The sequence below is a fragment of the Phasianus colchicus genome, chromosome 20, assembly GCF_987193195.1.
Source record: "Phasianus colchicus chromosome 20, bPhaCol1.hap1.1, whole genome shotgun sequence".
In the NCBI taxonomy this organism is placed as follows: domain Eukaryota; kingdom Metazoa; phylum Chordata; class Aves; order Galliformes; family Phasianidae; genus Phasianus; species Phasianus colchicus.
The window spans coordinates 6,557,043-6,582,566 of record NC_143455.1 but is presented as its reverse complement, the minus strand read 5'-3'; the positions used below and the strand labels follow the sequence as shown (position 1 = coordinate 6,582,566).

Here is a 25,524-nt window from a genome sequence, read left to right as displayed (position 1 = left end):
CATCCAATTGGGGGCATAAATCACAGCCCAGACGCATCCAGGCGCTGCGTAATGCCACGATTCCCACCGGAGCAGGACTTTCCCAGCAGGTTGCCCGCAGCCAGGTCGCTCCCCTCAGACATTTATTTGTATAAGGAACCCATCTGTGTGCATTATTTTTGTGTTTGTTTTCCCTGGTAGGCACAACGGCACTGCTAGGCAGGGTACAGGCTGTCCCCGCAGCATCCGCGGGCGCTGCTGAGATTGGAGCTGCTGTTTGCTGTTCCTCCCACCCCTCTCCCTACCAACAGCTTGGGAAGCGGCCACAAAATGCAAACAGGAGGAGGGCAGGAGCAGCTCCTACTGCCCCAAGTGGGAACGGAGCTGGAAGGGCTGGCGGGGGCTAATTTGGGGGTTTCATTCTCCACACGAAGGGGGACAGCAGGGAGGTGTTCCTCCTTTGGGAACTTGTTAAATAACCCCAAATACCAGCACTTTCTACAGCCACCATCACAGCATACCGTCACCTACAAGAGCACCGCCCAGCACAACGCAACGCGACAACAAACGCATCTGGAGGTCATTCCCTGCAGCAATGGCACCGTTTGCTTTCCCAAATGGGTTCTGCAATGGTTGCACCGACACCATCACCCTGCAGCCCTCGGTTCCCTCTGTCTCAGCAGCCAGATATGTTACAATGTGAACAGCATCCAGGCTGTGAGCTCAGTGAGCTCCGGATTGGCTCTTTGAGTGACGTAACTCATAATTAAAAACCCATGTCAATATCCTAAGAATTTCTTTTTCCCCAGATTGGGCAAAAGGAAGGTTAAAAAACACCATCTGTCATGGTGATTTATTTTCATATTTCTCCTTCCCTTGTTAAAGAGAAGCGGGCAGGGGAGAATGTTCATTTGAAGCTTGCAACATGTTTTATTAATTGATGGCAAATAATCCTAAGATAAAGTGCACAATAAATTCCTTAATGAGAACATATGGCGGGGAAAATTGATAGGAGGGAGCCTTTGAAGGTTTCCGCGTGAGCACAGTTACAACAAAAGGAGCAGGCAAAGTCTGGCAAGGAGGAGCTAACATGCTAAAATCAGAGACAGAGGGGACATGGGACAGCCAAGCTGTGCCCACAGCATCCCCGTCCCTCCCCAGACACTGCCAATGCCCAACAGCTGCTTCAGGCTCTGTCCTGCCAGGGGATCCGAGGTGGGCCAGCAGGCAGTGCTCTAAAGAACATCAGCAGCTGTCTGGTGTAAAGTACCACATCTTGGACACAAATCAGGAAATAGAAACCAGCTCCCAGGAGCAGGCTGATACCAAAGCATCCACACCAACAAAACACAGGATTTTTCCAGGGTTGAAGTGCCTTAAGAGCAGCCCCAAGACTGCCTTGAGCATCTCCATTGTAATACCCTTGGAGTGCAGATGCACGAAGCAGCAATGTCATCAGCTCCAGTGCTGCAGGGTTGGAGACAATGCACACCCCATGCTGCAAGCAAGAGGTGTCTCCAGCTTTCGGAGAACAGTTGCTTTTTAATTAAATTGCTCATTAAGTAGAAATAAAGGAATGAAAATGGGTTCACATGGATAAACAGATCATTCCAGACCGGGACGTATTTCAGGCTTAGAAACAAAACTACTTTTCAGTAGCAGGTGATAAGGAGTGCTTCCATTTTCCATTTTCCAACAACCAGCTCTGCAGAAGGTGACAAAGCTCTGATCTTTGACTCCAACAGAAGCATCATTCCCCACCCACCCACCTGCAGCCCAGAGATTCCTCTCACTCCTCCTGCAGACTTTTCCTGCTCACAGAGTGCATACGGCACATGGATACCCCTCAGCATTGTCCATGGGAGCAAAAATCCTCCACCAGAACCCCAGAGTTGACAGCATTCCTGTTCCCACCCAACACACCAGGACCAGCTCCTGCAAAACAGACCCCAAACTGCCCCATCTGCTTCCAAAAAGCTCATGTGAATACTGTTCTGCACTTGGATAAACGTCCATTTCCAAAGGGGATGCTGAGATCCAACAGCCCAAACCCTGGGCAACAAAGCCCTCGCTTTGGGATGGGAGCCACAAGCTGAAAATTCAGGTCACCAAAGCAAACATGATGGAGAGCCTTTGAAAGGAAACTTTGGGAAAGGGCTGTTCAGAATATGCCTTGTTCCTGTTTGTTCAACAATGAGGAATCCACCTTTGAAATACAAGTATTCTATTGAACGCAGAGAGCGGGTCAGCAGGATGCAGGTTTTCAAGCAAGATCCTCACATCTCTTCCTGGCTTGACCCTCCCCAGGCTGCACCACACTCTCAGTGCATGCTTAGGACAGAAACATCATAAAAAGTGGAACATCTCACTTAAAAAAAAACGACACCAATATTTTTCATTGTTTGTTAAGCTAGGCTAAAGGTACTTTCCCTTATTGGCAGGCATGTCAAAGAAGAAACCATAAATCCTACCTAATTTTAAGGAAGCGGAGCTCTGTAAAATAAATGGCAATGCAGCATGCAGCCCTGTCATCTTTGGTTACTGTCCCCATCAGTAGCCTAGTCAAAGGGAGCCCCTGGGGGCCAACAACTCGACCCACGCCAAACTGAAATTAATTTGTGACTTTAGAGCTTCAGGCAGACTAGGAAATATGACAGATTTAATTTTTTGCAGACCTGCAATGACTAACCACTTTCTCTTTACAGTCACAGGCAGAAACCTGCAGAAAACGCTTTGCCCATCTGCTCTTTCCCCGCAGAGAAATGCAATAGCTGGAACTCCTCCTGTCTGTCTCGAAGCTGCTGGCAGGCCTTTCCAAATTGCATCACGTGGAGCCAAGGCAACACTACCAGTTCCATTTTCTCAAGAGATAAGAGAAACCCCTGGGATTTTTGAGCACCATTCATCAAAGCTGTTTCGAGCCCCCCAGAGAGCTGCTTTTCTCACATGGTTTTGTAGAATAACAGAATGGTTTAGGTTGGAAGGGATCTTAAAGATCATCCAGTTTCAAGCTGCCATGGGCTGGGTGCTCCCCACCAACTCAGGCTGCTCAGGGTCCCATCCATGGTCATGGGCACCTCCAGGGAACCTCTGGGGACTCTCTGAGAGCTGGTTCTCACCTGTCAGGGTATGGCGTGCAGCAGAGGGGGCAGACTGGCCCTGTTCCAGCTGGCCTTGTGTTTGTGCCCCAACCTACAGCAAGATGACTCCAAGGTGCTTGGGTGCCCCAGAGCCCAGCACTGCTACGTGTACACAACCATCAAAACCAGCTTGCACCACAGACAAGGTTTCACCACTGCAAGCAGCATCTCCAGCCTCGTTTTTGTCCCAGCCATCACCAAACGCCAAGCTGGTTTCTTTACGGCAGATTTTTGGACCACGTTTCTCCAAAGCAGGCACCAAACCCACCCCGTGTGCTCAGCGTTCTGCTGCGCATCGGTGCTGCATCCCCCCTCAGCCCCCAGCCGTCCCCCTCCAGATGTTCCGGGTACGCGACTGAGAGTGGAATCTGACTCCAGAGGAAGGGATTTCAGACCTGATTTAGCAGTTTACCTCCAACGTTTGTCCTGAATTTTTACGGAGTGGTTCGAAGTCAAGCTGAGAAGTTTCTCAAGCCCCTGGCCAAAGCAGGGGCTGTGCAGTGCCAGCGCTCACCCTGTACCTCCCCACAGATTCTAGGAACTTCACCCGAGCAAAGCAGGAATTTTTCAGCATCCTCCCTACCTCGCCCTGTGCTTTTTGGCTGGGGTCGCGCAGCGCCGTTTGGCCTGTACTGGCAGCCAGGTGCCAAGGTATATATGTACGTACCCATCAAAATGAGTGGAGCTGCTGAATTAAGTTCTGGAGCAAAACCTGGTAGGACAATAAAAGCCATTGACGGTGAGCGGAGGCCAGGTCTCCATCGCTCCATGCCGCAGCCCCCACAGCAGAGCCCTCTTGGGCTGAGCCATCTGAGCAAACTCAATGGACAAGGCTCGGCTGCCAGCATTCTGTGGGTTGAAGTCTTTCTCTGGGGCCCTACCCCCAAGCTCACAGCCCAAACCCATGTGGGATGGAAGAGGGAGCCCGCATGCAGACAACATCCTCCCAGTGGCTCAGCCCTTGTAAATGGAGACAGGGCATGGCAGGAAAACCCAACATGGCTACTGACACACCAAATGGCTACATGACAAGGGATAAATATGAAAAAAAAGAAAAGAAAACAAAACAACAAAAAAAACAAGATAAAACAAACCCTAGGATGTCCTTTTGCAGTTGCTCTCTGACCATAACCATCATAAACACTAGTTTATGATGCAAACAGCCAGTAACCTACAGCTGGAAGCTTGTGGAATGAGCTGCCCACTGTGCAGTGATAGCAGCAGCCCAGGTAGATGTGGGCAAGGCAGCACAAGGAGCTGATTGGCTGTGGGTTGCAAACCACAGGCTGAGCCACTGATGCTGGCCATCTGCATGTGAAAAAGCAAACATATAAATAAAAATTGCTGTGAATGGCAGAAAATGATGCTGGAGAATGCTCCCACTGGCTTGGCTCCTCCTTAGCCCTGGAAGCTGAGCTGTGCTGCAGCCAAGCACGGTCTGAGCCAGCCTGAATCCCACCTCCGCACCCAGTGTGCAGTCTGGGCTGCAAACCCACTCCCACCCACACTTGTGGGAACAAGAGAGAGGCTGTATGCTTGCAGTCTTGAAAAATTATTAATAAAAATGTCAATCAGTTGGACAGAGGGTGTTTTTTAAATTATTATTACATGGTTTTAAATGGCACAAACCCTCCAGTATTGCAAAAACCTGTTGAATGCAGATTTTGCAAATGGTGGAGTTTGCTTTCTGCAAAGAGACTCACGCTCAGTGGGCATCAAAGAGGCTGCTGGCATCCTGCACCAGGGCAGACCCCACCCAACATCTCCCACACACATGCAGTGGCTCTCACTCACCCCCACACTGTTTGCTGGACCTGAACAACTCCAGATGAGCCAACGGGTATGCTGGGTGCCCAAGCTGAAAGCTGCCACATGGAAAAATGCAACTTTATCTTCTCTTACTCTTGCCTGTATTTCCAAAGGACAGCTGTGCAATTTCTCTGTGTCACAGAATCATACAATCATAGAATAATTAAGATTGGAAAAGACCTCTAGGATCACCAAGTCCAACCCCAACCCATCCCCACTGTGCCCACTGACCATGTCCCAATGTGCCACATCTCCACAGTTCTGGAACACCTCCAGGGACAGTGACATGGATCTGTCAATCTGAGAACTTCATTATTAGGACAAATTGACACTTGGGGTGGTTTTGTGCCTGCTTGGGAAAGGACAGAGCTCCTAAAGAATTGGAGCTCTGTGACAGAAAGCGGTCAGGGAGAGGAAGGGAGCCAATGGAGGTGGGGACTGTAAAAGGAACACAGAAAGGGACATGGTTAGTGGGCATGGTGGGGATAGATTGGGGTTGGACTTGATCATCTTAGAGGTCTTTTCCAGCCTTAATGATTCTATGATCATACCAAACCCCACTACTGCAAGCAAACCCTACTGATCGCCTGCTACCTGCAGATCTCAGTCATGCAATTCATCCTCTTGAAGATCATCACAATTTAAAAAAAAAAAAGAAGAAGACAGGGGGCACATCCTTAACTAGAGATATTTTCGTCGTGGTTGAATGTTGGCCTGGAGCCAACCTGAAAGTTCAGGAGGAAGGGATTTAGGAGCTGATCTCCAAATTTCACAACTGGTCCCATGTATAAATAGAGACTTGCCCAAAGTCCCACATTCAAGAGTTTGAAGTCAGATCTTGATCTGAATTTGGTGGCTTGGGCCAATTTCAAGAATCACAAATTAGCTCCATTTATTATTATTATTATTAATAAAGGGTTACTTTATGCAGGAGCTCTGAGGTTCATTGTGATATGCAGACAAGTGGTCAGAGCAGGGGCAAGGCGTGCAGCTGGTGCATGCAGGTGGGATTTGCATTGTCTGCAGCAATGGGGCCAAGCCCTGCCTGCACTGAGGTGGGAAGGTGCACTGCAGTTCCACCACAAGCATCATGACCAGGGTTAGGGTTAGAGCTGCTCCCAGCTCAGCACTGGCCACCAGCCTCCATGGAAGGCATTTCAGCAGGCAGGAGCTGGGAACGCCAGGCTCAACATCAGTTCCATGTAAGCCATGCTAACTCAGGACTGTACGCAGCAAGTTTGTTTTGGGCTTGAGGGAAAAGTTTTGTGAATAGGGTTTTCTAGTTGTTGTACCAGGCCTGTTTTGGAGTTTGTTTAGTGGAAGAACCAACACTGCAAAAGAAAATGTTGCTTCCACCTGCAAAAGAACTGATGAGGACTAGAGCCTGGAGAGGATGCCTTGGAGAATCTCTTCCCAGCTGGCTCCCAGCAGATTCCCAAGAGCCTTTAGGCTGCACATCTTCACACCCACAAACCCCTGTGTGCTCACCAGGAGCACATCCAGAAAAGCAAAGCACTGGCTGCACGGTAAGCACAGAGCTCCGGGTTTTGCTGTTTTCCATGCAATGCAAATCCTCCCCCATGATCTTGGATGTGCACAGATGGGTGCCAGCAGATCAGGCATCTGCAGGCTGAGACCACTGCACCAACCGATCCTGTTCCTCAATAGCATTTGCAAACGAGTGCTCATTTCCTGCTTGCTGGGTGTGCTCATGGGCACTTTGTCTCTTTAAATCACTGCCCACAGCCACCAGTGCAAAACACTGAGCAACACTCGCTGCAGGTGCTCAATGGCATCAGATTCAAGGAGTGGATAATTAGTACTGAAAGGTGTGATTGCAGCCAAGCAGGCTGGCTAATCAGCTACTGATTTCACCCTAATGTCCCAGATCACTTAGAAATTTAATCTGGAGGTGGTGGGAGGGACAGAGGAGCAGTAACTGGAATTACTGTGGAAATGCAGTATCCCTTTCTAAACACTGCACAATTACAGCAGTGACTTGGTTACCTCCAATTCATCCAGCCAAGGCCAAGTTCACAAACACAGAAACCTTGGATGCATTTTTTTTCCTCCAGTTCTTCTCTGCATCAGGTCAAACAGGGACCTCCCATCCATCCCAGGGTATTGGCAGTTGGGTTGGGGAAAAGATTCTGGGTCATTTTGATATCTCTGCCTCACTTAAATCATAATACAGAAATGCCTGCTCTCTGTTCCAGCACCAGCACAGATCCATCCCACCTGCATGCACATGGCTGCACCAAACCTGTTCCACTGAGAACAAGGAAGCAGAGAATCACATGGAAATAGAAGGAAATTACGCAAAAGGAAATAGGAGGAGGACACAGCATGGAAATATTTAATCACAAATCACCAGCTCTGTGCATTCTGGAAGGGCATTCGAGTGGCTGTGTAAGAACAGCCTTCTGCTGAACATGGCACAAGGAGGGCATGGGCACTTCAGCAAAGTGCTGTGCATTCTCTCTGGCCGTTTTTGTCCAGCTCTGCAAAGCCAGGTGCAAGATATTCAAAGTTAATCAGCATCTGAAGCTGATGGGGAACTGATCCCCCAAACAGCCCTAAAAATGATGATATTTGGCTCAAGAGCCATATCCAGGCAGAGGTCCCCTGTAGTCTCACACTCCCAGCTCTTGCATTCACAAATGCTGCGTGACCAGTCAAACTGGATTGGATTTTCTTCAGGGGATTTTTTTCCTGTCCCAAAATACAAAAAATACAAACCTCCTACTGCAGCAACACAGGAAGAAAGAAAAAAAAAAAAAAAAAAAAAAAGTGGGTATTATCTGTGTGGTTTCGGGTGCTCTGGGAGACCTCAGATTTGTCACTTTCTACTAAGAAAAATTTGATTTCCAATGGAGCAGTGATGCAGTGGCACAGCTGCCCAGGGAGTGGGGATGTCACCATCCCCAGAGGTGTTCCAGAACCATGGGGATGTGGCACTGGGGGATGTGGTTATGGGCATGGTGGGGATGGGCTGGAGTTGGGCTTGGGGATCTTAGTGGTCTTCTCCAATCTCAATGATTCTCTGGTTCTCGGGGGCTGATTCTCGTTTCCAAGGGGCAAACCTTGGTGTGAGTTGGAATGGAACTGGACCTGAAAACTAATCTTGGAGCCACTTGAAGCAAATGATAAGCTCAGAGCTCAGTAAATGACCAAACAAGTTGTGTGGGCAGCAGAAAACTGGAGCTGCATCCCACGGCTTACCCTCAACCCTGTGGATTCTCTGAGGTCTCATACAGGTGAAGCTCACATTTCCATTCTTTTTCTCAGCAACGTATTGCATCGTACCTCCACACACCCCCAAAGAACTGATACCTTTGACACTGTCAAAACTTCACACCCACTTTCTGTTCTCACTGTGAGCCCAGGCTGCAGTGCACAGCCCCGAGGCCAAGCGGGACCCAGGCAGAGGATCCAAACCTCCCTTTGTTCCCAAACTTGGCTCATTCACTCTTCTTCCCTCCCCTCCACCCCTTTTCTTTTTCTTTCCTTTTCTTTTTCTCTCTCTTTTTTTTTTTTTTTAAGGTAACAATACATCCTTTCAGGCTCTGCCAAAGCCCTACTCAAGCCCACTCCGATAAGACCTGGCAGGAAAGGTAACTGCCATCAATATTTTGGTGAATGTTAACCACCTGAGGACAGCCCAGGTGGGGGATCCCAACGGGCGGCTGCGAGCACCTGGGCTATGTTGGAAAACACCACATTAAAAGTCCCGTCCCCCCCCCTGAATTCCCAGGACATGCTCTCCAGCATAAGTGGCTGTAAAGGCAGTGCTGAGCCAGGACAGTGTGCTCCACTTGGAGGTATGTTTTCGTGATGCTTCTTTTGCGGCCTTTTCATTTACTCCGCTAAAATATTATTCTTCAGCCAGAGTTTATTTTGGATAAGTGCGGCTCCAAGCCCAACTTTTGGAGGTCCTAAATTCTCCATCGCGGGTTTCGGAATTAAATGTTAAAAATGAAAAAATCCCCCCTAAAAATTGGGGGATGTCTTTTGGTTGGGGTCTCCCAGACAGCGCTGCCATCGCAGGCGCTGCACAGCAGCGCTTTGTCTCCGTCCTGCAGGAGCACCTGTCCTCATCCCTGCCTTCAAAGTCAAAAATCGCTCCTTGTGTTGTGAGTAGGAACTCGGGATTACGATAAAGAGCGGTTTCAGACTGACAGCAAATTAAAGTGCAAGCCAAGGTATATATACACCATTCGGAGACGTATTTATAAGAGGGTTTTTTCCCCTAAAACCAGAAAAATATAATGATATTCTGTCGTGGAGTCTGAGACTTTCTGTGTTATTATTAAGACATAGCAAACATTTCTAGGTAAAAAACTGCGAGCTGGATGGCGTTCTTCTCAGAATAAGCTTTCCCCACTTAGCAGCAGGATGAATTTTTTCTCGTGTTCGTGCAAAAAAAGTATGGTTTTTTGCCAAGCTAAATGGCCAGCGCATATTTCTCATCTGTCACAGATAGGAGAGGCAGGTAGGCAGAAAAACCAGCGTTCCCTGCCCTCCCGATTGCTGTTTTTCTATCGTAGTCTGCTTTGCCGTAATAATTTTAACGTGATGAGTATTATGCTGTGTTTTCTTTTAACTGTAAGCTACAGCCCTTCCTTCGGGTTTGGAAGGTGAATAAAGCAAATGAAAACAGAAGGGAAACGGAATAAATTAGCAGCGTTGAACAAAAGCAAATTCAACAAAGTAATTGCTGTTTATGGAGTAAATAGCGATGCTGAGATAAATCAGCACACCCCACTCATCTCTCTGGCCCTGGGATAGGTATGAAGAAACCAGCTCTGGATTTTGTGCCTTGGGGGCAGCCCTGTAGATCCCACCCTGACCCTTTAGCACTATTATTATTCAGGGAAACACTGTGAATTATCAGCATGGGGCAAAATAGGACAGGCAAAGGGGAAGATCTCAAAACAGCGTGCATCCCGCCAGCCCTGCGAGCAGCTTCATAATGCCTTCAGATGGGTTTCCCTTTAGGAAAGGAGCCCACGAGCTGCCCAGGTCCACATCTCCCTATTCCAGGATAGAGCACCCTCAGCACCAACAGAAAAACAATGTCCTATGTTAGCAAAGTGCTCGCTGCTTTCTCCTGCCCCTCATTGCTGGGCACATCCAACAGGGCAAGCATGTGCCCAAAATTGGGCACCTGGAACCTGGTTTTGATGCCTCCATGCCCAAAGGCAGAGCAGGGAGGGAGCACAAAACCACTGGGGAATGAGAGCACGGTGTCCCCAGCCCGCCCATAGGGAACCTCAACGTGGGCAGCAAAAGGGGGAAACTCATCGAAATTCTCAGACGTGGCCAAAGATTTATGTTATATGTGAAATAAAATATTTATATAGCGCTCAGGCACACAGCTAGGCACTTGGCATAGGGGAGGAACAGCAAGACACGGACGTATTTTCGGTATATGCGAGTGCATGCATACGTGAGCCTGTGTTTAGATAGATACATATATTTAAAACAAATCCCTGTTTATTGCTCAGCAGAGAAAACTGCCATTTTTTTACATAAATAACCCCAATGCAAATAAACTCCCCACCCTGAGCAAACTCAACGCGATCCCGTCGCAGATTTCTCTATTTTTCAAATAAATCATCGTTCCACCTCAACATGGACCTGGCAGCTTAGATTTCCAAATCACTCAGGAGCAGTGCTGGGATGGGAGCTGGAAGCAGCCCAAACAAACAACTTTACAAGTTCCAGAAGCCGGGTGCCCCCATCCCCACCGCCCCCTCTTTTCTCTCCTTTCGGGAGGGGTGGGCGCTGGCCCATAGGAAACCAGTGACCCAGGGACATCTGCAAGCGATTAGGATGCAGACTTCAGGTAGCTCCCAGAAACACGTGCTGTCCACATTACACCCTCCAAGTATATTTCCACAACTTTACTTCTCCAAATAAACAGTCGGGCTCTCCCTGCATTAGCAAGGAGCTGCACAAACAGGTAGAGAGAATGGCAGTTTTATTCCCCCTTCCAATTCTGATGGATTTCTTGTAAGCTGTTGCCGGGCTGCGTAATTTGAACTATTGCTTGGAAAACATAATAGGGCCGGTTTAAAATTACTGCCATGTATTTATCTGTATGTGACTATGAAACATGGTGTACAATTTGCACAGCGCGTTAACGAACAGCCGCTTATGGGAGCGAGCCGTGCCAAGCTCAAATAAACTTAAAAAATAGATGCATTAACCAGAATCCACCAGGATATTTATGGCTGGGTTGGGAGAATTCCTTTTAATTTCTAGAATCGGGTTTTCTGTCTTTCAAAGCAAACTTTCTTTTAACTGCTTTAAGAGAGGGGGTCTTGGGGATGCATGGACCCCGGGAGGACACTGAGCACAGACAGCAGTGACAGCGGCTGTGATATGGGACACTGCTCCTTTAGGGGAAGAAAAAACAGAGGGAGAAGACAATGCTGATCACTCATAGCCACCGTTTGCTCAGGGTCATTTGTCCTTCACAGGAGAACTCGGTGCTGCTGTAAATGAAAGCCTGCGCCTTTTGTGCTCGTTATACCTGAGCTTCACCCAAAGTCATTCAAAGCAGACTGACTTATCTCGGCATCCCACTGGGGACTGTGCACAGCACTGGGGTGGATGGGGGGAGAGCCCAGAGTCCCCCCAGCTGGGCATCAGCCCCACAGGGACCAGAGCTGGGGCACAGCTGCTCCTTGGAGCCCCAAAACATGGCAAACCCACAGCATTCAACAGCAATACCCAAATGGGGACGAAGGCTTGCATGCAAGATAAAGGTGTATCTTGAGAAGAAATAACAATAATAACAACAAAAACTATCCTCCTTCTCAACAAGAAGAAACACTCAGCACTTTTCACGTTTCCATTCGCCTCTAACCGAGCCTGATAAATTTTCCATTTGCCGACATTTGCGGAGACAAGCGCTGCGAGCAAATAAATAAATAAGCAAGAAACGCATTGCTTTCATCTCCAGAAACGAGCACTTGTGAGGCACAACTCTGTGCACAGTGCTTTCTGGCTGCAGCAGAAGAACACCACTGCGGGGTTCTGCATGCTCACATGGGAGCCAAGGAGCATTAACCTCACCCTGCGCTGCCCTGTGCTCAGCTCTGGGCTCCAAAAGAAGGGAAGAAACCCCCGTTTTCCCCTTCCTTTTCTCAGATTGTCACACTCAGAGTATTTTCCAGAGGAAAAAGCGTTTCTCAGATCCAAAAGCCTTCAGCGTTTTCCCCAGTGCTGTTTCACGGCTTCAATGGAGGTGCAGTGATTTCACAGCCACAGCTGACAGAGGTGGGCAAACAACCACTGCCACCCCACTCCCTCCATAGAAATAATCACAAACACTTCCCTGCAGCCCTGAGATTCTCCACTCCCGAATTTTGAAATTCTTTTGCTTTATCTAATCCACCGGGGCGGCAAGATGGGATTTTCGGGCACGAATTATAAAGGCCGTAAAAGCAAATATCTTCAGGCACTCAGTGCAAAATTTTACGCACCAAGAAGGGGGGAACCCAGCCTGAGCTGCAGCTCACCCAAACCCGGTCTGGTGTTCAATCACAGCGTTGCCTGCAGCTCAGCCCGGAGCAGCTGTGCATTACTGGGACAGATTTCTAAGCATTGAAAACAAGAATGTAAACGCACCACGTCAAGCAATTCCGAGCTACGTCTGCAAAATGAATCGATAATTTCACCACCAATTTGCTAAAGCCCTTCGTTCGGCACAATGACCTCCTGATGAGGACACTCCAAGCCCTGCCCGAGAAATGCTTGGGAAATTGAAAGATCAGTGAGTGCTGTGCCAAAGGGCAGCGAGTGCCACCAGGCAGGGCTGTGCCACCCACCCGTGGCCTGGAGCTGTGTTGTTCCTCTCCAGCTGCAGCTTTTGCAATGGAGAAGAAATATTCCTCGCTTTGCTCGGTAACGGAGCAAAAACACTCATTGAGGAGCTGTTCTGTGCAGGGTGGGGTGCTGCAGAACCCCCATTTTTAATAAAGCGTCGTTGCTGAGGAGGGAGAGGCTCTTATAGGGGAGAGAGATAATTACACTGCAATTAAGTGCAGCTGAAAGCTGCCCCAAAACACAGCAGCAGCCCCCCAGGCCACTTCCATGGCACAACCCTATCTGGCACTGCATTTTGTGCCATCAAGCAGTGGGCGATGCAGTTCTGTTATCAACACAAACAGACACTGGTGCATCCCGGCTCCCTGTTCTTAGGGACTGCCACTACAACCCAAAGCTTGCAGAGGGGCCAGGCGACATCAACACCAGCCCTCTGAGGTCAAAAGAGCCAGGTGACAACACCACCCGCCCCACAACATCGGTGCCCATCACACCAGCAGGCTTTGGGCAGCAGCAACCTTGGCACAGCAAAGTGGATGAAGCCCCCCCAAAAAAACCACCTGCAAAACAAAGCTCATTTTGGAGCAAAAGCAAAACCCAACTGCTCTGTTGCACATCATTACTATGGGGCATTTGTATGGCTGGAGAGAAACGCTCCCTGCGCACCCACACGGCTGCTGCTGTTCCCTTTGCTGCTGTCTCTTTCTCTTCCCAGAGCCTTGAAGGGATCGTTGCCTAAAATACAATGATTTGGTCGAGCACGAGGGAGGAAAATCATAGAATGAGGTCCATAATCCGTGGGCTCCTTGCTAAAAATCCTTCCTGACTTCCGAGCTCACCGCTTATGATAAAACAATGTAAATTCTACAAAAAGAAAAGGGAACTTCCCTCCTGACCTACGAAGGGCATCCACAAGCTCACAAGGCGCCCGTGATTAACCAGAGTGCCCCTATTGCCCAAAAAGCAGGAATTAAAAACAATCATTCCAAAATGATAAAATTACATACGATAACAGAATTGGGAAGCTCCTTTACGTTTCACTTTTGCTTATAGCTCAAACTTGTCGAACTGCTTTCTTTTGTTAAAGCAGATCCTTTAGTAATGAAAAGGCGGCGGCGCTTCCAGCAGACGGACTTTCGGAACAAGAAATGCTCTCATTCTTACGCTTTTCACTCCATCAAAGCTGCTCTGGTATTTATCAGCAGCAGAGCTGCTAATTAATCTGTTGTCACCGCGTTTTTCCCCTTCAGGTACGCTGCTGCTTGGGGTTTTGCTGCCCAGCTCCAGCTGTGGGCTCAGTGCAGTGCCCTTCCCGAGCAATCCGGGATGCTCCCATCACAAACACACACAGCAAAGGAGACCTGCAGGGCTCAGCTCCGCTCACACACTGACCGAGAGCTGAAATCACCAAAGGAAAAGATTTCTAAATCCTCCCCTTGAACGTCTGCTATGAATTTAATTTTGTAAAATAACGACATAAAACTCAGCACATCTTCTCTGGGACACAAAGTAACGACACGGAGCGCATGACACGGTCTTCTGTGCAGCAGAGAAGTGTAAGAAACCCCAAAAGCTCCCAAAGGAATCCCAAACCCAGCACCCGCGCTCCGTCCTTGCTCTTGCAGACAAAGGTCTGGAAATAGGACAGCACTTACAGGACAGCACTTACCTTCCAGCTCCCCCACAGATAACTACTCCCCCACAGTTTGCAAGCAAAAAAGTCTCAGGGCAAGATAGCAAAAGACAAGCAGGGTGCACTGGGGAGATTGCTTGCAGATGCGTTTATTCAGAGCTCCTTCCCTCGCTGCCTTTTTGCTTTTTTTTTTTTTTTTTTTAAAGCATTTTTTTAAAAACTTTTTTTTTTTTTTTTAAACTTCTTTTTCACGTGCTATTTCCAGCGCTTCGAAAATCCCCTTACGAACAGGGAAGAGGGATGCGCACCGGCTGAGCCGGATCCTGCCCTGAAGGACAAAAGCTGCCAATGGCAGCGGCGTTCTCGAAGCCCCCAGCCTTAAGGATCGGCCTGACACCAACAACCGCGTGGGGTGCGCGGAGAGCCACCGCTTCCCCGAGCGGGTCGGACGGAGGAGGGCAGCTCCTGCAGCTCCCAGCGCCCATCTGCGCTGCAGCGCATCGCCACCCCCTCGCTGACACCCAGCGAGGGGAGTCCTGCACTGAGCTCCATCCAGGTAACAGCTTCTCTCCCCCTCCAGCATCCCCTAATAAGTTTACTCGCGTGTCGCATGATTCCACCGTAAGGGAACATCGCTGTATTTCAACACATAACCCTGCAACAGAGACACAAGCCGAAGAGCTCCGGCGCTTATTTGGTCACTTTTTGCTGTTTAGTTCCGATGATCAGAGTTGGACAACTTAGCAAAACTTTGCGGGTCGATGAGCCCCTTCGGCTCCCGAATGCCCGCAACAGAACGGAGCCGCTCCGTGGGGAACGGGTGGAAAGAGGAGAACGTTATGGGGCAATCAATAAATAAAATAAAAATTGACTTTAAACGCTGAATTAGAGTATTAGGGGAAAAAAAAAAAAAAAAAAAGTAGAGTTTGGTCCGTTAAAAAAAAAAAAAAAAAAAAAAAGGATTGGGAGACTTTTAATAATTAAAAAAAAAAAAGGACTTCGGGCGCTCCCCGCACCCGCCGCTGTCCCACGCACGGCAGCAGCGGAGGCGGCGCCGCGCTCGGTTCGCGCAGCCCCTCCCCCCCCCCCCGCGGGGCGCGCAGCGCTCCCCGCCCCCGCGCGGCCCCGCGCGCCGTTCCTGGGCTTTTGGCGCCCCCTCCGGACGGCGGCGCGCACCGCCCGCGGCTCCGCTCCCCCACGCTGCGGGCAGAGCTCGGACCGCTCCGCGCCGATCCGCGGGAACCCCTCCGGCACGCAGCGCACGGAGCTCGGCGCCCGGGAAGCCCGAATCCGCCGCGGGGCGGAGCGAAACGAAGCTGAACGGCTCCCACCGCCCCGCGCCCCACCCCGGCGCTCCCGCAAAACTTCGCGCGGCCGCCCCCCTGCGCGGCTCTGCGCGGAGTTGCGCGCCCGCCGGCCCCGCCCCTCGGCGGCGCCTCGACCAATCGCGTGCGCGCCAGCCCCCGGGGGCCGGCCGCCTATTGGCGGAGCGCTGCCGAGCCGAAATCGCCACGGAGAGTATTTATTCCCGCGGCGCGGAGCGGGCCGCAGAGCCGCGCTGCAGAGCCGCGGGGCGCGCCGGGCCCCACGCCGCCATCCACGGCCCCGCGCTTTTCTCTCCCTCGGCTTGCAAAAAGTTCGCCGCTCTTCTGATTTTTTTTGGCTTGGAGGAGTTGGGGAAGAGAAAGAGAACGTTAAAAACTTTTGCAAACTTTTCCAGCTTCTTCCCTCCTCTCGCAGCCGGGCTGCGCGCTGGTGGAGACTCCGTCTCTCCCGGTTTTGCTTTTTGTTTTTAACCCTTCCCCGCCCCTCAACCGCCCGGTTATTCTTTTCTTTCCATTTTTTTCCTCCCCTGATCCCCCTTCTGCCGCTTTCTCGCATGAATCTCCTAGACCCCTTCATGAAAATGACAGAAGAACAGGACAAATGCATCTCCGACGCCCCCAGCCCCACCATGTCGGATGATTCTGCCGGGTCTCCCTGCCCCTCCGGATCCGGCTCGGACACGGAGAACACCCGACCCCAAGAGAACACCTTCCCCAAAGGCGACCCGGACCTGAAGAAGGAGAACGACGAGGACAAATTCCCCGTGTGCATCCGCGAGGCTGTGAGCCAGGTGCTCAAGGGCTACGATTGGACCCTGGTGCCCATGCCCGTGCGGGTGAACGGATCCAGCAAGAACAAACCCCACGTGAAGCGTCCCATGAACGCCTTCATGGTGTGGGCCCAGGCGGCTCGAAGGAAGCTGGCTGACCAGTACCCTCATCTGCACAACGCCGAGCTCAGCAAGACGCTGGGCAAGCTGTGGAGGTGAGCGGGGGCTGGGAGCGATGCCCTGCGGTGGGTGGGGGGATGCTGGAATGGGGATGCAGCCTGTAGAGTTTGCTCCGGTTGTGACAGCGTGAGGAAGAGAGAGAAAAAGGAGGGAGAGGATGGTGGGAAGCTTGGAAAAGTTGCTGCAAAGTTTTGCATGCGCTGGCAAAGTTGTTCGGCGGAGTGTGAGAGGAAAGCAGGGAATGGAGAGGGGGAAAAGCAGGGCAAAGAGAGTCCCGGGGCCGCCCTCTGCTCCTGCAAAGGTTTTATTCTGACTTATCCGTGCCCTGTGCGTGCTGCAGCCAGGGGAGCACTTGGTGATGTGCAGGGGAAGCGATGGGCCTAGATTGCATCAGCTCTGTGCAGAGAGGGGGTGAAAGCTGCCAACCCCAGGGGGGTGCCCAGGGGTGGCTGGGTGCCCTCCGCCTTCCAAAATAAGGCAGGGAGGGGTGAAAACCAGAAAGCAAGTGAGTCACCTGGCTGCCAATGAGTGTGACTGCAGAAAGGAGGAGCGGAGGGGAATCCTAAATTCATAGCAGGAGGAGAAAGTGGTGAGCAACTCTGGTCCTGGCAGCGGGCACAAGAGCCGTCACCCAGAGTGCCCAGGGATGGGGGGGGTGGGGGAGCATTGGCACTGTCACACCTCTCGTTTGGTCATTGAAATGTGGGGTGACAACCAGTATCTGCCCCGAACTGGGGGTTCAGTGCTGGGGGGAGGTTGCATCACTGTTTGTAGGGACTGGGAGAGGTGTGGGGCTGATGTTAATACCAGCGTGGAGGAAAACACTTGCCGTGAGCTGCAACTGACCCCTCACTGTCTGTCCCCCAACCCCCTCCTTCCCCGTCCTCCTCAGGCTGCTGAACGAGAGCGAGAAGCGTCCCTTTGTGGAGGAGGCTGAGCGGCTGCGGGTACAGCACAAGAAGGACCACCCTGACTACAAGTACCAACCACGCAGGAGGAAGTCAGTGAAGAACGGGCAGTCGGAGCAGGAGGAGGGCTCCGAGCAGACCCACATCTCCCCCAACGCCATCTTCAAAGCGCTGCAGGCAGACTCCCCACAGTCATCCTCCAGCATCAGCGAGGTGCACTCCCCCGGGGAGCATTCGGGTAGGTGTCACATCCCACACCCAGCTCTGGGGTCAGCATAGCAGGCTGAGATCGGGGGCGGGTATAGGGGGAATAAGGAAAGTAAGGGGAAATAAAGAAAGTAAGGGGAAATACGGAGCCACGAGCACAGTGAGAAGGGGCCCACCAGGCTTGCCCATAGCAGTGCCACAAGTGCTGACCCATGCATGCCAGCCCCTGGTGCCGCTTCCACCCTGCTCTGCCCATGAGAAACGCGAAGCTGTGATTCCTTTTTCTTTACTTGCTGCAACAGATGGGCACCCATAGCACCAGCATTCTCATTCCTTGCACCTGAAGATATTTGAATTCCCTAATGCATCTGCCCACCCCCCCAAGCCTTAGGGATGAGGTTAACCATTAACACCATTATCACGTTGGGCGCGAGGTGCCCGGTGCGATCCCTCTGTCACACTCACACTCTCTCCTTCCCTTGCAGGGCAGTCACAGGGTCCCCCCACGCCCCCCACCACCCCCAAGACGGACACTCAGCAGCCGGGCAAGCAGGACCTGAAGCGCGAGGGCCGCCCTTTGGCGGAAGGCGGCCGCCAACCTCCCCACATCGATTTCCGAGACGTGGACATCGGCGAGCTCAGCAGCGACGTCATCTCCAACATCGAAACCTTCGACGTCAATGAGTTCGACCAATATCTGCCCCCCAACGGCCACCCGGGGGTCCCGGCCACCCACGGCCAGGTGACCACCTACAGCGGTACCTACGGCATCAGCAGCTCGGCCAGCTCTCCGGCAGGCGCAGGGCACGCCTGGATGGCCAAGCAACAGCCACAACCCCCGCAGCCCCCAGCACAGCCCCCGGCACAGCACGCACTGCCAGCACTGAGCGGTGAGCAGGGCCCGGCACAGCAGCGGCCGCACATCAAAACAGAGCAGCTGAGCCCCAGTCACTACAGCGAGCAGCAGCAGCACTCCCCGCAGCAACAACAGCAGCAGCAGCAGCAACAACAGCAGCTGGGTTACGGCTCCTTCAACCTGCAGCACTACGGCTCCTCGTATCCCCCCATCACCCGCTCGCAGTATGATTACACTGAGCACCAGAACTCCGGCTCCTACTACAGCCACGCCGCCGGGCAGAGCGGAGGGCTCTACTCCACCTTCACCTACATGAACCCCACGCAGCGTCCCATGTACACCCCCATCGCAGACACGTCGGGGGTGCCCTCCATCCCGCAGACCCACAGCCCACAGCACTGGGAACAGCCCGTCTACACGCAGCTCACCCGGCCTTAAAGCCACGTGAAGGCGAATAAATAAATAAACCAACCAACCAATCAGAAAGGAAAGGAGAATAAAGAAAGAAAAAAAAAAAAAAGAAAGAAAGAAAGAAAAAAAAAAAAAGAAAGGAAAAAGAATAAAAGAAGGCAGTGAAAGCAGAGGACTTCCGGCAGACTTTTCCTTTCTTGCAAATCAAAATGATTTAAGAGAAAAAAAAAAAAAGTTAAAAAAATAAAATATGCTCGAGTTCAAGCTGGGAAATGCCCACAGTGCCCGGAACTCAGTGCCAGCCCCAAAGGACCCAATGCATGGGCATGGGCTGGAGGTGTCCTCTGTTTGCTGGACTTTGGTTACGAGTTGGGTTTCTTGAGGGTTTTTTTTTGTTGCTTTTTTTTAGCAGTAATTAAAAAAAGGAGAAAAAAAAAAATAGGGGTGAGAGGGGTGGGGGGGGGGGGTGAGGAGAAAAAGAGAAAGCTCAGTCCTCTGTGAGGAAATATTCTCTATTTTAAATATTTTTTAGTATGTACTGTGTATGATTCGTTACCAATTTGAGGGGATTTATACCTATTTTGTAGAGATTTTTTTTTTTTTTTTTTGGTAAAATGCTCTTTATTTTTCCAACAGCTGAAAAGCGAACGCTTAGCGGGGGCAGCACTCGGGGTTTTTTGTGCAGTCAGAGGTATTTTTGTATAGCTCGGGGTCTTTTTTTCTCTCTAAGAAATTAATAAAAGGAAAAAAAAAAATAAAGAGGAAAGCAAAGCAGGGCCGCGTGCTTCTGGCTGCCATCGGTGCTGCATAGGGTCAGCTCAGCAGGGATGGGCGCGGGGAAGAAGAGGTTTTCTATTTTTCTAACTTGAGAGTAGAGCAAAAGTAAAAAGAAAGAAGTGAAATAACTAAAAAAGAGCAGCCAGGAGGAGATTTTGTATCGTTATTTTTTCACAACCTTGAGCCTTAAAAAAAAAAGAAACCAGCAAAAAAAAAAAACAACGCTCTGGATAAGCCTTAAAGCAGCCCTGTGCTGATCAGTTGGCCCAGCTCTGCGCACACAGCCCAGGGCTCACAGTGAGAGTCCCCAGCCCCAGGGGGGGTTAACAGAGACTGTGTTTGTTCCCTGAGAAGAGCAATTTTTAATTGCCATTTAATAAGAAGAAAAGAAAAGAAAAAAAAAAATCTCCCTTTCTATATTTTTAAGTCCCTTCGAAGAGCGATGACATTATGGGAGCGTTGTTGGGAAGGTAACGGTGCCTGTTAAATTATGGTCAGAACTGTAACCAGTCCTTTTATTTATCTCTTTTAATTCTTTTATTATTATTATTATTATTCTTTTTTTTTTGTTGTTGTTGTTGTTCGTTTGTTTGGTTTGGTTTTCTGTGTCCTGGGTTTGTACAAACTCACGCTCTTCCCCCCCCTCCCTCTTTTTTTTTTTTTTTCTTTCCTAAGGAGAAACTGGAAAAAAAAAATAAAAAAAATAATAATAATTAAAAAAAAAAATAAAAAAAAAAGAACCTCCAAACCTATATAAAATGTCGGACAAACTGAAGATTGCAAATGTAGCGCATCACTGAATCATTTGCCTTTGTTTCCTGCCTCAGCTCTATGGGACACAACCAGACCCCATCTCTGCCTTCCAAACCCCAGCGCAGCTCTAGGGGGGTTTCATGGACTTTGATGAAGCTGTGGCTGAACAGTTAAGGATTGCTTTTTAAAAAAGACAGCCAACTTTGTTTGTTTTTTAATTTAAAAAAAAAAAAAAAAAAAAAAGATATATTTGTTAACTTTTTTTTTTTTTTTTTTAATAGGGATTCAGTAGGAGAAATCTGAAAGCACTCTTATAATATGGCATCTCTCTATTTCTGTATAAAAGCAGATCTTTTTTTTTTTTTTAAAGTATTTCTGTAACTTAAAAGACCTGTCACTTAAATCATATTTTTGTCTTTAGGTAAGTTTGTTTGGTTTTGGTTGCAAGATCCTTCTCTTTGTGAAACTTACCTTTTTTTTTTTTTTTTTTTTTGTATATTATTGTTTGCTATAAATATACATTGTATTAAAAGTTAAAAAAAAAAACAAACCCACGGGTGTCTGATTTATTAACAGCCTCCCAGGGAGGGCGATTGGTTTCATGTAACTCAGTGGGATGCTGGGCTGTGCTGTGAGCAGCACGGGACGTGGGGTTGCATTCTGCCCCAGCCCTGCTGCACACGAGCATCACTTTGCACAATGCATTCCCCACCCTGCATTCCCTGCAGCTCCAAGGCAGGAGGGGAGCAGCCCCTCTTGGCCAATGCTTAGATCTGGGCTATTTTCCCCCAAAAAGTTGAAATTCTCCCCAAATGGGATACATCACCTCTCCAAGCACGCACAGTCCCAAACCCCATATCTCCACCCTGCAGCGTTTGGGATGCATTTTTGGGAACAGCACAGGGAGGACTGCATTAACACCCCCTGAACGGCGCAGTGCAATGTGGTGGCACCCGCTGCTGTCCCTGCCCCAAAAGGACTCTGCACAGCCCTGAACAGCAAAGCCTCTGCGTGTCCTACGATCCTGACTCCTGCTAGGAGCAGCCCTTAAGCCAATTAACCAAAAGAGATTGATTGACTATGTGTGTTCGTTGGGGTCAGTGTCACTCAAACCCTGTGCTGGGGGGGCACACGATGGGTTCCCCCTCACCTGCTGGAGCCTGAAAGTTGGGTCACTGACACAACCATTGCCTTCCTGATGCCTGTGTAGGTGTATTGGGATGCAGCCCAGCAAGAAGCTGAGAACCATCCCTAAAGGTGCACAGCTCCAGAAGGGTGGGGGGGGGTGGGGTGGGACCCCACCTTCCAGCCAGAAACACCTCGGGGAAATCCTCCTTGCACCAAACCAAAGAGCAAAGCTCATGACCCAACCCCGGACCTATAACTTGGGCTCTGTTTACTTATGGTGTGGGCTGCAACGTGCTCAGAGCAGAGCCAGAGCCGGGTCGCTGTGCAGCACTGAGCTCCTGACACCCCTTCCCCCTATTCCCCCCCCCATATCTCCCTAGCTGGGAGTCGGGGACACCCACAGCAAAAAAAAAAAAGAAAGAAAGAAAGAAAGAAAATGCTGCAAAAGCTGCACCGCTTCAGGGCACTTTGTGCTAGAAAGCAGAGCAGGAGGAGGGGTTGGGGGGGGGGGAATGAATTCAAGGGAACTCTTACAATGCTGCAGGGCAGGTTTGAGCCGCAGCAGATAACAGAGCCGGGCGCAGGACAGATGTGCAATGCTGCGCGGCGGGTTCAGAGGCAGCAGGGCAGGGAGCGGCGCAGCTGCAGGGCAGGGCAGGGTGGGGGCACCCCGAGAGGCCCCCCGGCTCCTGCACAGCACTGTGGCTGCAGTGGGCAGCACGGGGCTGAGATGTGCACTGGTGGTTCAGCTGCGTGCTTGCAAAAAAAAAAAAAAAAACAAACAAGCCGAATTTTAAGAATTTTTAAGAAATTCTCCATACTTTTACGAACGCAGAAGGATTTTTCTTAGGAATTTTTGGAGCGCTGCTCCCTATAGCACCCATCACACCGGGCTCTGCGCCCATCCAGCCACATGCAGCTCCCTGAGCCCAGCAGCCCGCCTGCCTGCAGCGGTATCAGCTGCTGAGAAGCGGAGCTGCAATTTGCATTTCCTCAGCCAGCTGTTCATGTTGACATCGAATTAAAGCCGGGGCTTTCTCCCAGAGAGGAGGAGAGATCACAGCCAGCTGTGAGCCGGGATCCCGCCGGCAGCCACAGCTCCTGCCCAGCTGCAGCACTTGGGATGCAGTGATATATCACAGCGGTGCTGGGCAAGTGAGGTTTGCTGGGGTTTCTCTTTTCCTTTTTCGGGGCCCAGTTCCAGGGAGCAAGCAGCTAAATGAGGTGGAGATTTATATGTCAAAGGGAAAGCAGCAAGCTGGGTTCCTCCTGCATCCCAGCCTTAGGAAAGGAGTTGCGCCCACCCTGGAGGGCACAAACGAAGCCTGTGGTCCCTCCTGACAGCAGCCAAAGTTGGCTGGGATGCTTGGAGTCACTGCTGCAATGATAAACCCATCTGGAACAGGTAAAGCACAAAGCATAAACGGGTCCAAGGAATCAGGGAAAATGTAAGAAATACCCTTTCAACATCTCAGCAGAAGCCCAGGCTTACAGAGACATGGGCATGATGCAGGTGAGGATGGCGATGCAGGTAGAACTGGAGCAGCTCACTGCTCAGAGAGCAGGTGCTGGGGATGCAGCCTGCACCACACTGTGCTGCAGGACACAGAGCCACTGCTGTGCTCCCTGTCCCACTCTTCAGCCTCACCAGGTGCTGTACCTGCCTGCAAGGGTTTCTCCTGCACCCACGTGCACCAGGCTTGCAGCACCAGCTTGGTATCAGAGCAATGGCGTGAGCAGCACCCATTGCACCCAGGGCCATGCTAACAGCACAAGGTCCCCACACCCTCTCCTGCTGCTCCCCCAGCAATTTTCCTCAGTACTAAACATCACTCACAGCTCCACCAGCAAAGCCCGCAGCCCCCCAAATTCCCAGCACAGCCCACAGACAGCGCAGCGTGGGCACAGACATGCCGTAAGTGCTACTGTAATAGAAATAATTGATCCTAAGGTGCCTCGGGGGCTATAAAGACCTCAATTGTTAGCTGCTTGGGTCAGAGCCCACGTCTTTATGACGTGTTTGTACAAGGACTACTCTAATGGGGCGCTGAGCCGCAATTGGGGTCCTGAAGTGCTATTGTAATACAAGCACTAATCATGCACGGCCGTTATACAAGCTGCCCCTGCTCAGGCTGTGCTCCGAAGGCTCATAAACCAGGCAGGGTTGTATTGAAGTCAACTGGAGCTTGGCTGGATCCAAGCTGCTCAGCAAACCCACGGCTGTCAAACTCCTGTTTTAGTTCTGCATGTGTGTGCTTGGATGCACGCGGCTGTGCGCGCGCGCGCGCGCACACACACACACACACACACACACGCAGAGGCTGACAGCATCAGCGAGGACAGCAGAGCTTGGAGACATGCTGTTTGTAAAGCCCAGGGTGGGAGGGGAGTGATTTCTCCATTAAAACAGAGTCATGTTTATAAGACGCTCAATAAAAAAGTCATTTGAAATAAGAAATCACAGCAGCTACACAGAGGGAAGGGAAACAAGCCTCCGAATCCACATTTCTAATTAATTACCTGCCTGGGAGCTGCTCTCGGCTTTCAGAGAGTAAAACAGTTTACAGTGGGAAGGTCTGAGGGTTAAGTCCATGAGCTCATGAGCCACTGCATGGGGAGCAAATGTGGTAATAGAGAGGGGAACCCGGGCTGCTGCAGCCACATAGATGTGGCCGTTCAGCCTGGGAATAAGGGCACTTTTAATAAGGCCATAGCTCTGACCTGGGGCAACCCCTAGGCTGCAGAACACAGGGCTGTCCCACGAGTCACCTGGAGCCAAAGCTGCAGAGAGAAGGGGCAGCACGGGGATCCTGGTCCCATCCCCTGCAGTGAGTGGGCTCCAGCTCCAGTCAAACCCAAAGAAAGCATCTGAGCCCAGATCCCAGCTCCGGCTCACCAACTATTTCAGGAGACTCTCTCACTCTCCAGCCTGGAGTTCCTCTCATTGCAAAGTGACATTTCTCACTCCTGAGACCTGGCTGCTCCCCTTGTGCTCCTGCAGCCCAGCCGGATCCCTTGCACACCCTGAGAGGAACCAAAGGAAAAGAAAAAAAGGCTGAAATTCGATTTTCCTTCCCCCAGTGTGGGGATTAATTACACACGTTGTCTGGGCACAAACCAACTATCACCAAGCAAAAGTCTCACTCCATAAATTTTAAACTGCTAATAATACGGTTGGACAGGAGTTTTAAAGCTTCAGTAGACAGTTTACAATTAACCTACTCCTGTCAGCTGGAAAATCACCTTACAATGTGATTCCAGTTCACGTCTGACTTGCTTTGAGTCACAATCTGCTTCTGAAACCCAGGCAGCATGCAGCACAGAGCTGCAGCACCAGGTGCTGAGGGGCAGAGCTCCACTCCATCCTGACCCCCATTCTCAGTGGGCAGCCTCCAGAGCATCCTTGGGGACATCCCCACATTCCCATGCTGACTCATCCCAGTTCAGTTTAATTATCTGCTCTGAGGGGACAAAGCAATCCTGGCTCTTAACAATCCCATGTGGGTATTGCTCTGGTTATTGAGAGATAAGGATTAGAACCATAGAATAACCCCAGTTGGAAGTTGAGTCCAACTCCCAAGTTGCACTGTTGGAAACCAAACACAGCTCTTCCCTCTTCTCTCTTTTGTCAGCTCACCTGCAACACTTTGAAGGCAAAACGCCACCCTACAAAATTTGGGATTTCTCTGGTGAAGAGCAATTGCATTGTGTGAGGCTTTGGCATCCAGATATGGGTTGATGGGTTGATAGTTGGACTTGATGATCTTTCCAACCTTAATGATTTCATGATTCAGACCAGCCCACTGGAAGCC

The 25,524-nt window shown here is 50.5% G+C and overlaps 1 protein-coding gene and 1 long non-coding RNA gene across 12 annotated transcripts in view; one reads left to right on the top strand and one right to left on the bottom strand.

Moving 5' to 3' along the window:
• The window catches only part of LOC116232485 (uncharacterized), a 155,303-nt gene that overhangs the window by 31,574 nt on the left and 98,205 nt on the right, over positions 1-25,524 (bottom strand). The gene's annotated exons all lie outside the window — the stretch shown is intronic.
• Positions 14,717-19,193, top strand: SOX9 (SRY-box transcription factor 9). 2 transcript variants are annotated; one of them, XM_090121910.1, is made up of 4 exons: positions 14,717-14,953; positions 16,290-16,707; positions 17,565-17,818; positions 18,273-19,193. In XM_090121910.1, exons 1-4 carry the CDS (start codon positions 14,746-14,748, stop codon positions 19,079-19,081), a joined length of 1,689 nt encoding a protein of 562 aa, XP_089978036.1. In that variant the 5' UTR covers positions 14,717-14,745; the 3' UTR covers positions 19,082-19,193. The 2 variants fall into 2 exon arrangements, with proteins under 2 accessions (XP_089978036.1, XP_031454715.1); XM_031598855.2 differs by lacking the exon at positions 14,717-14,953 and having other exon boundaries at positions 15,953-16,707.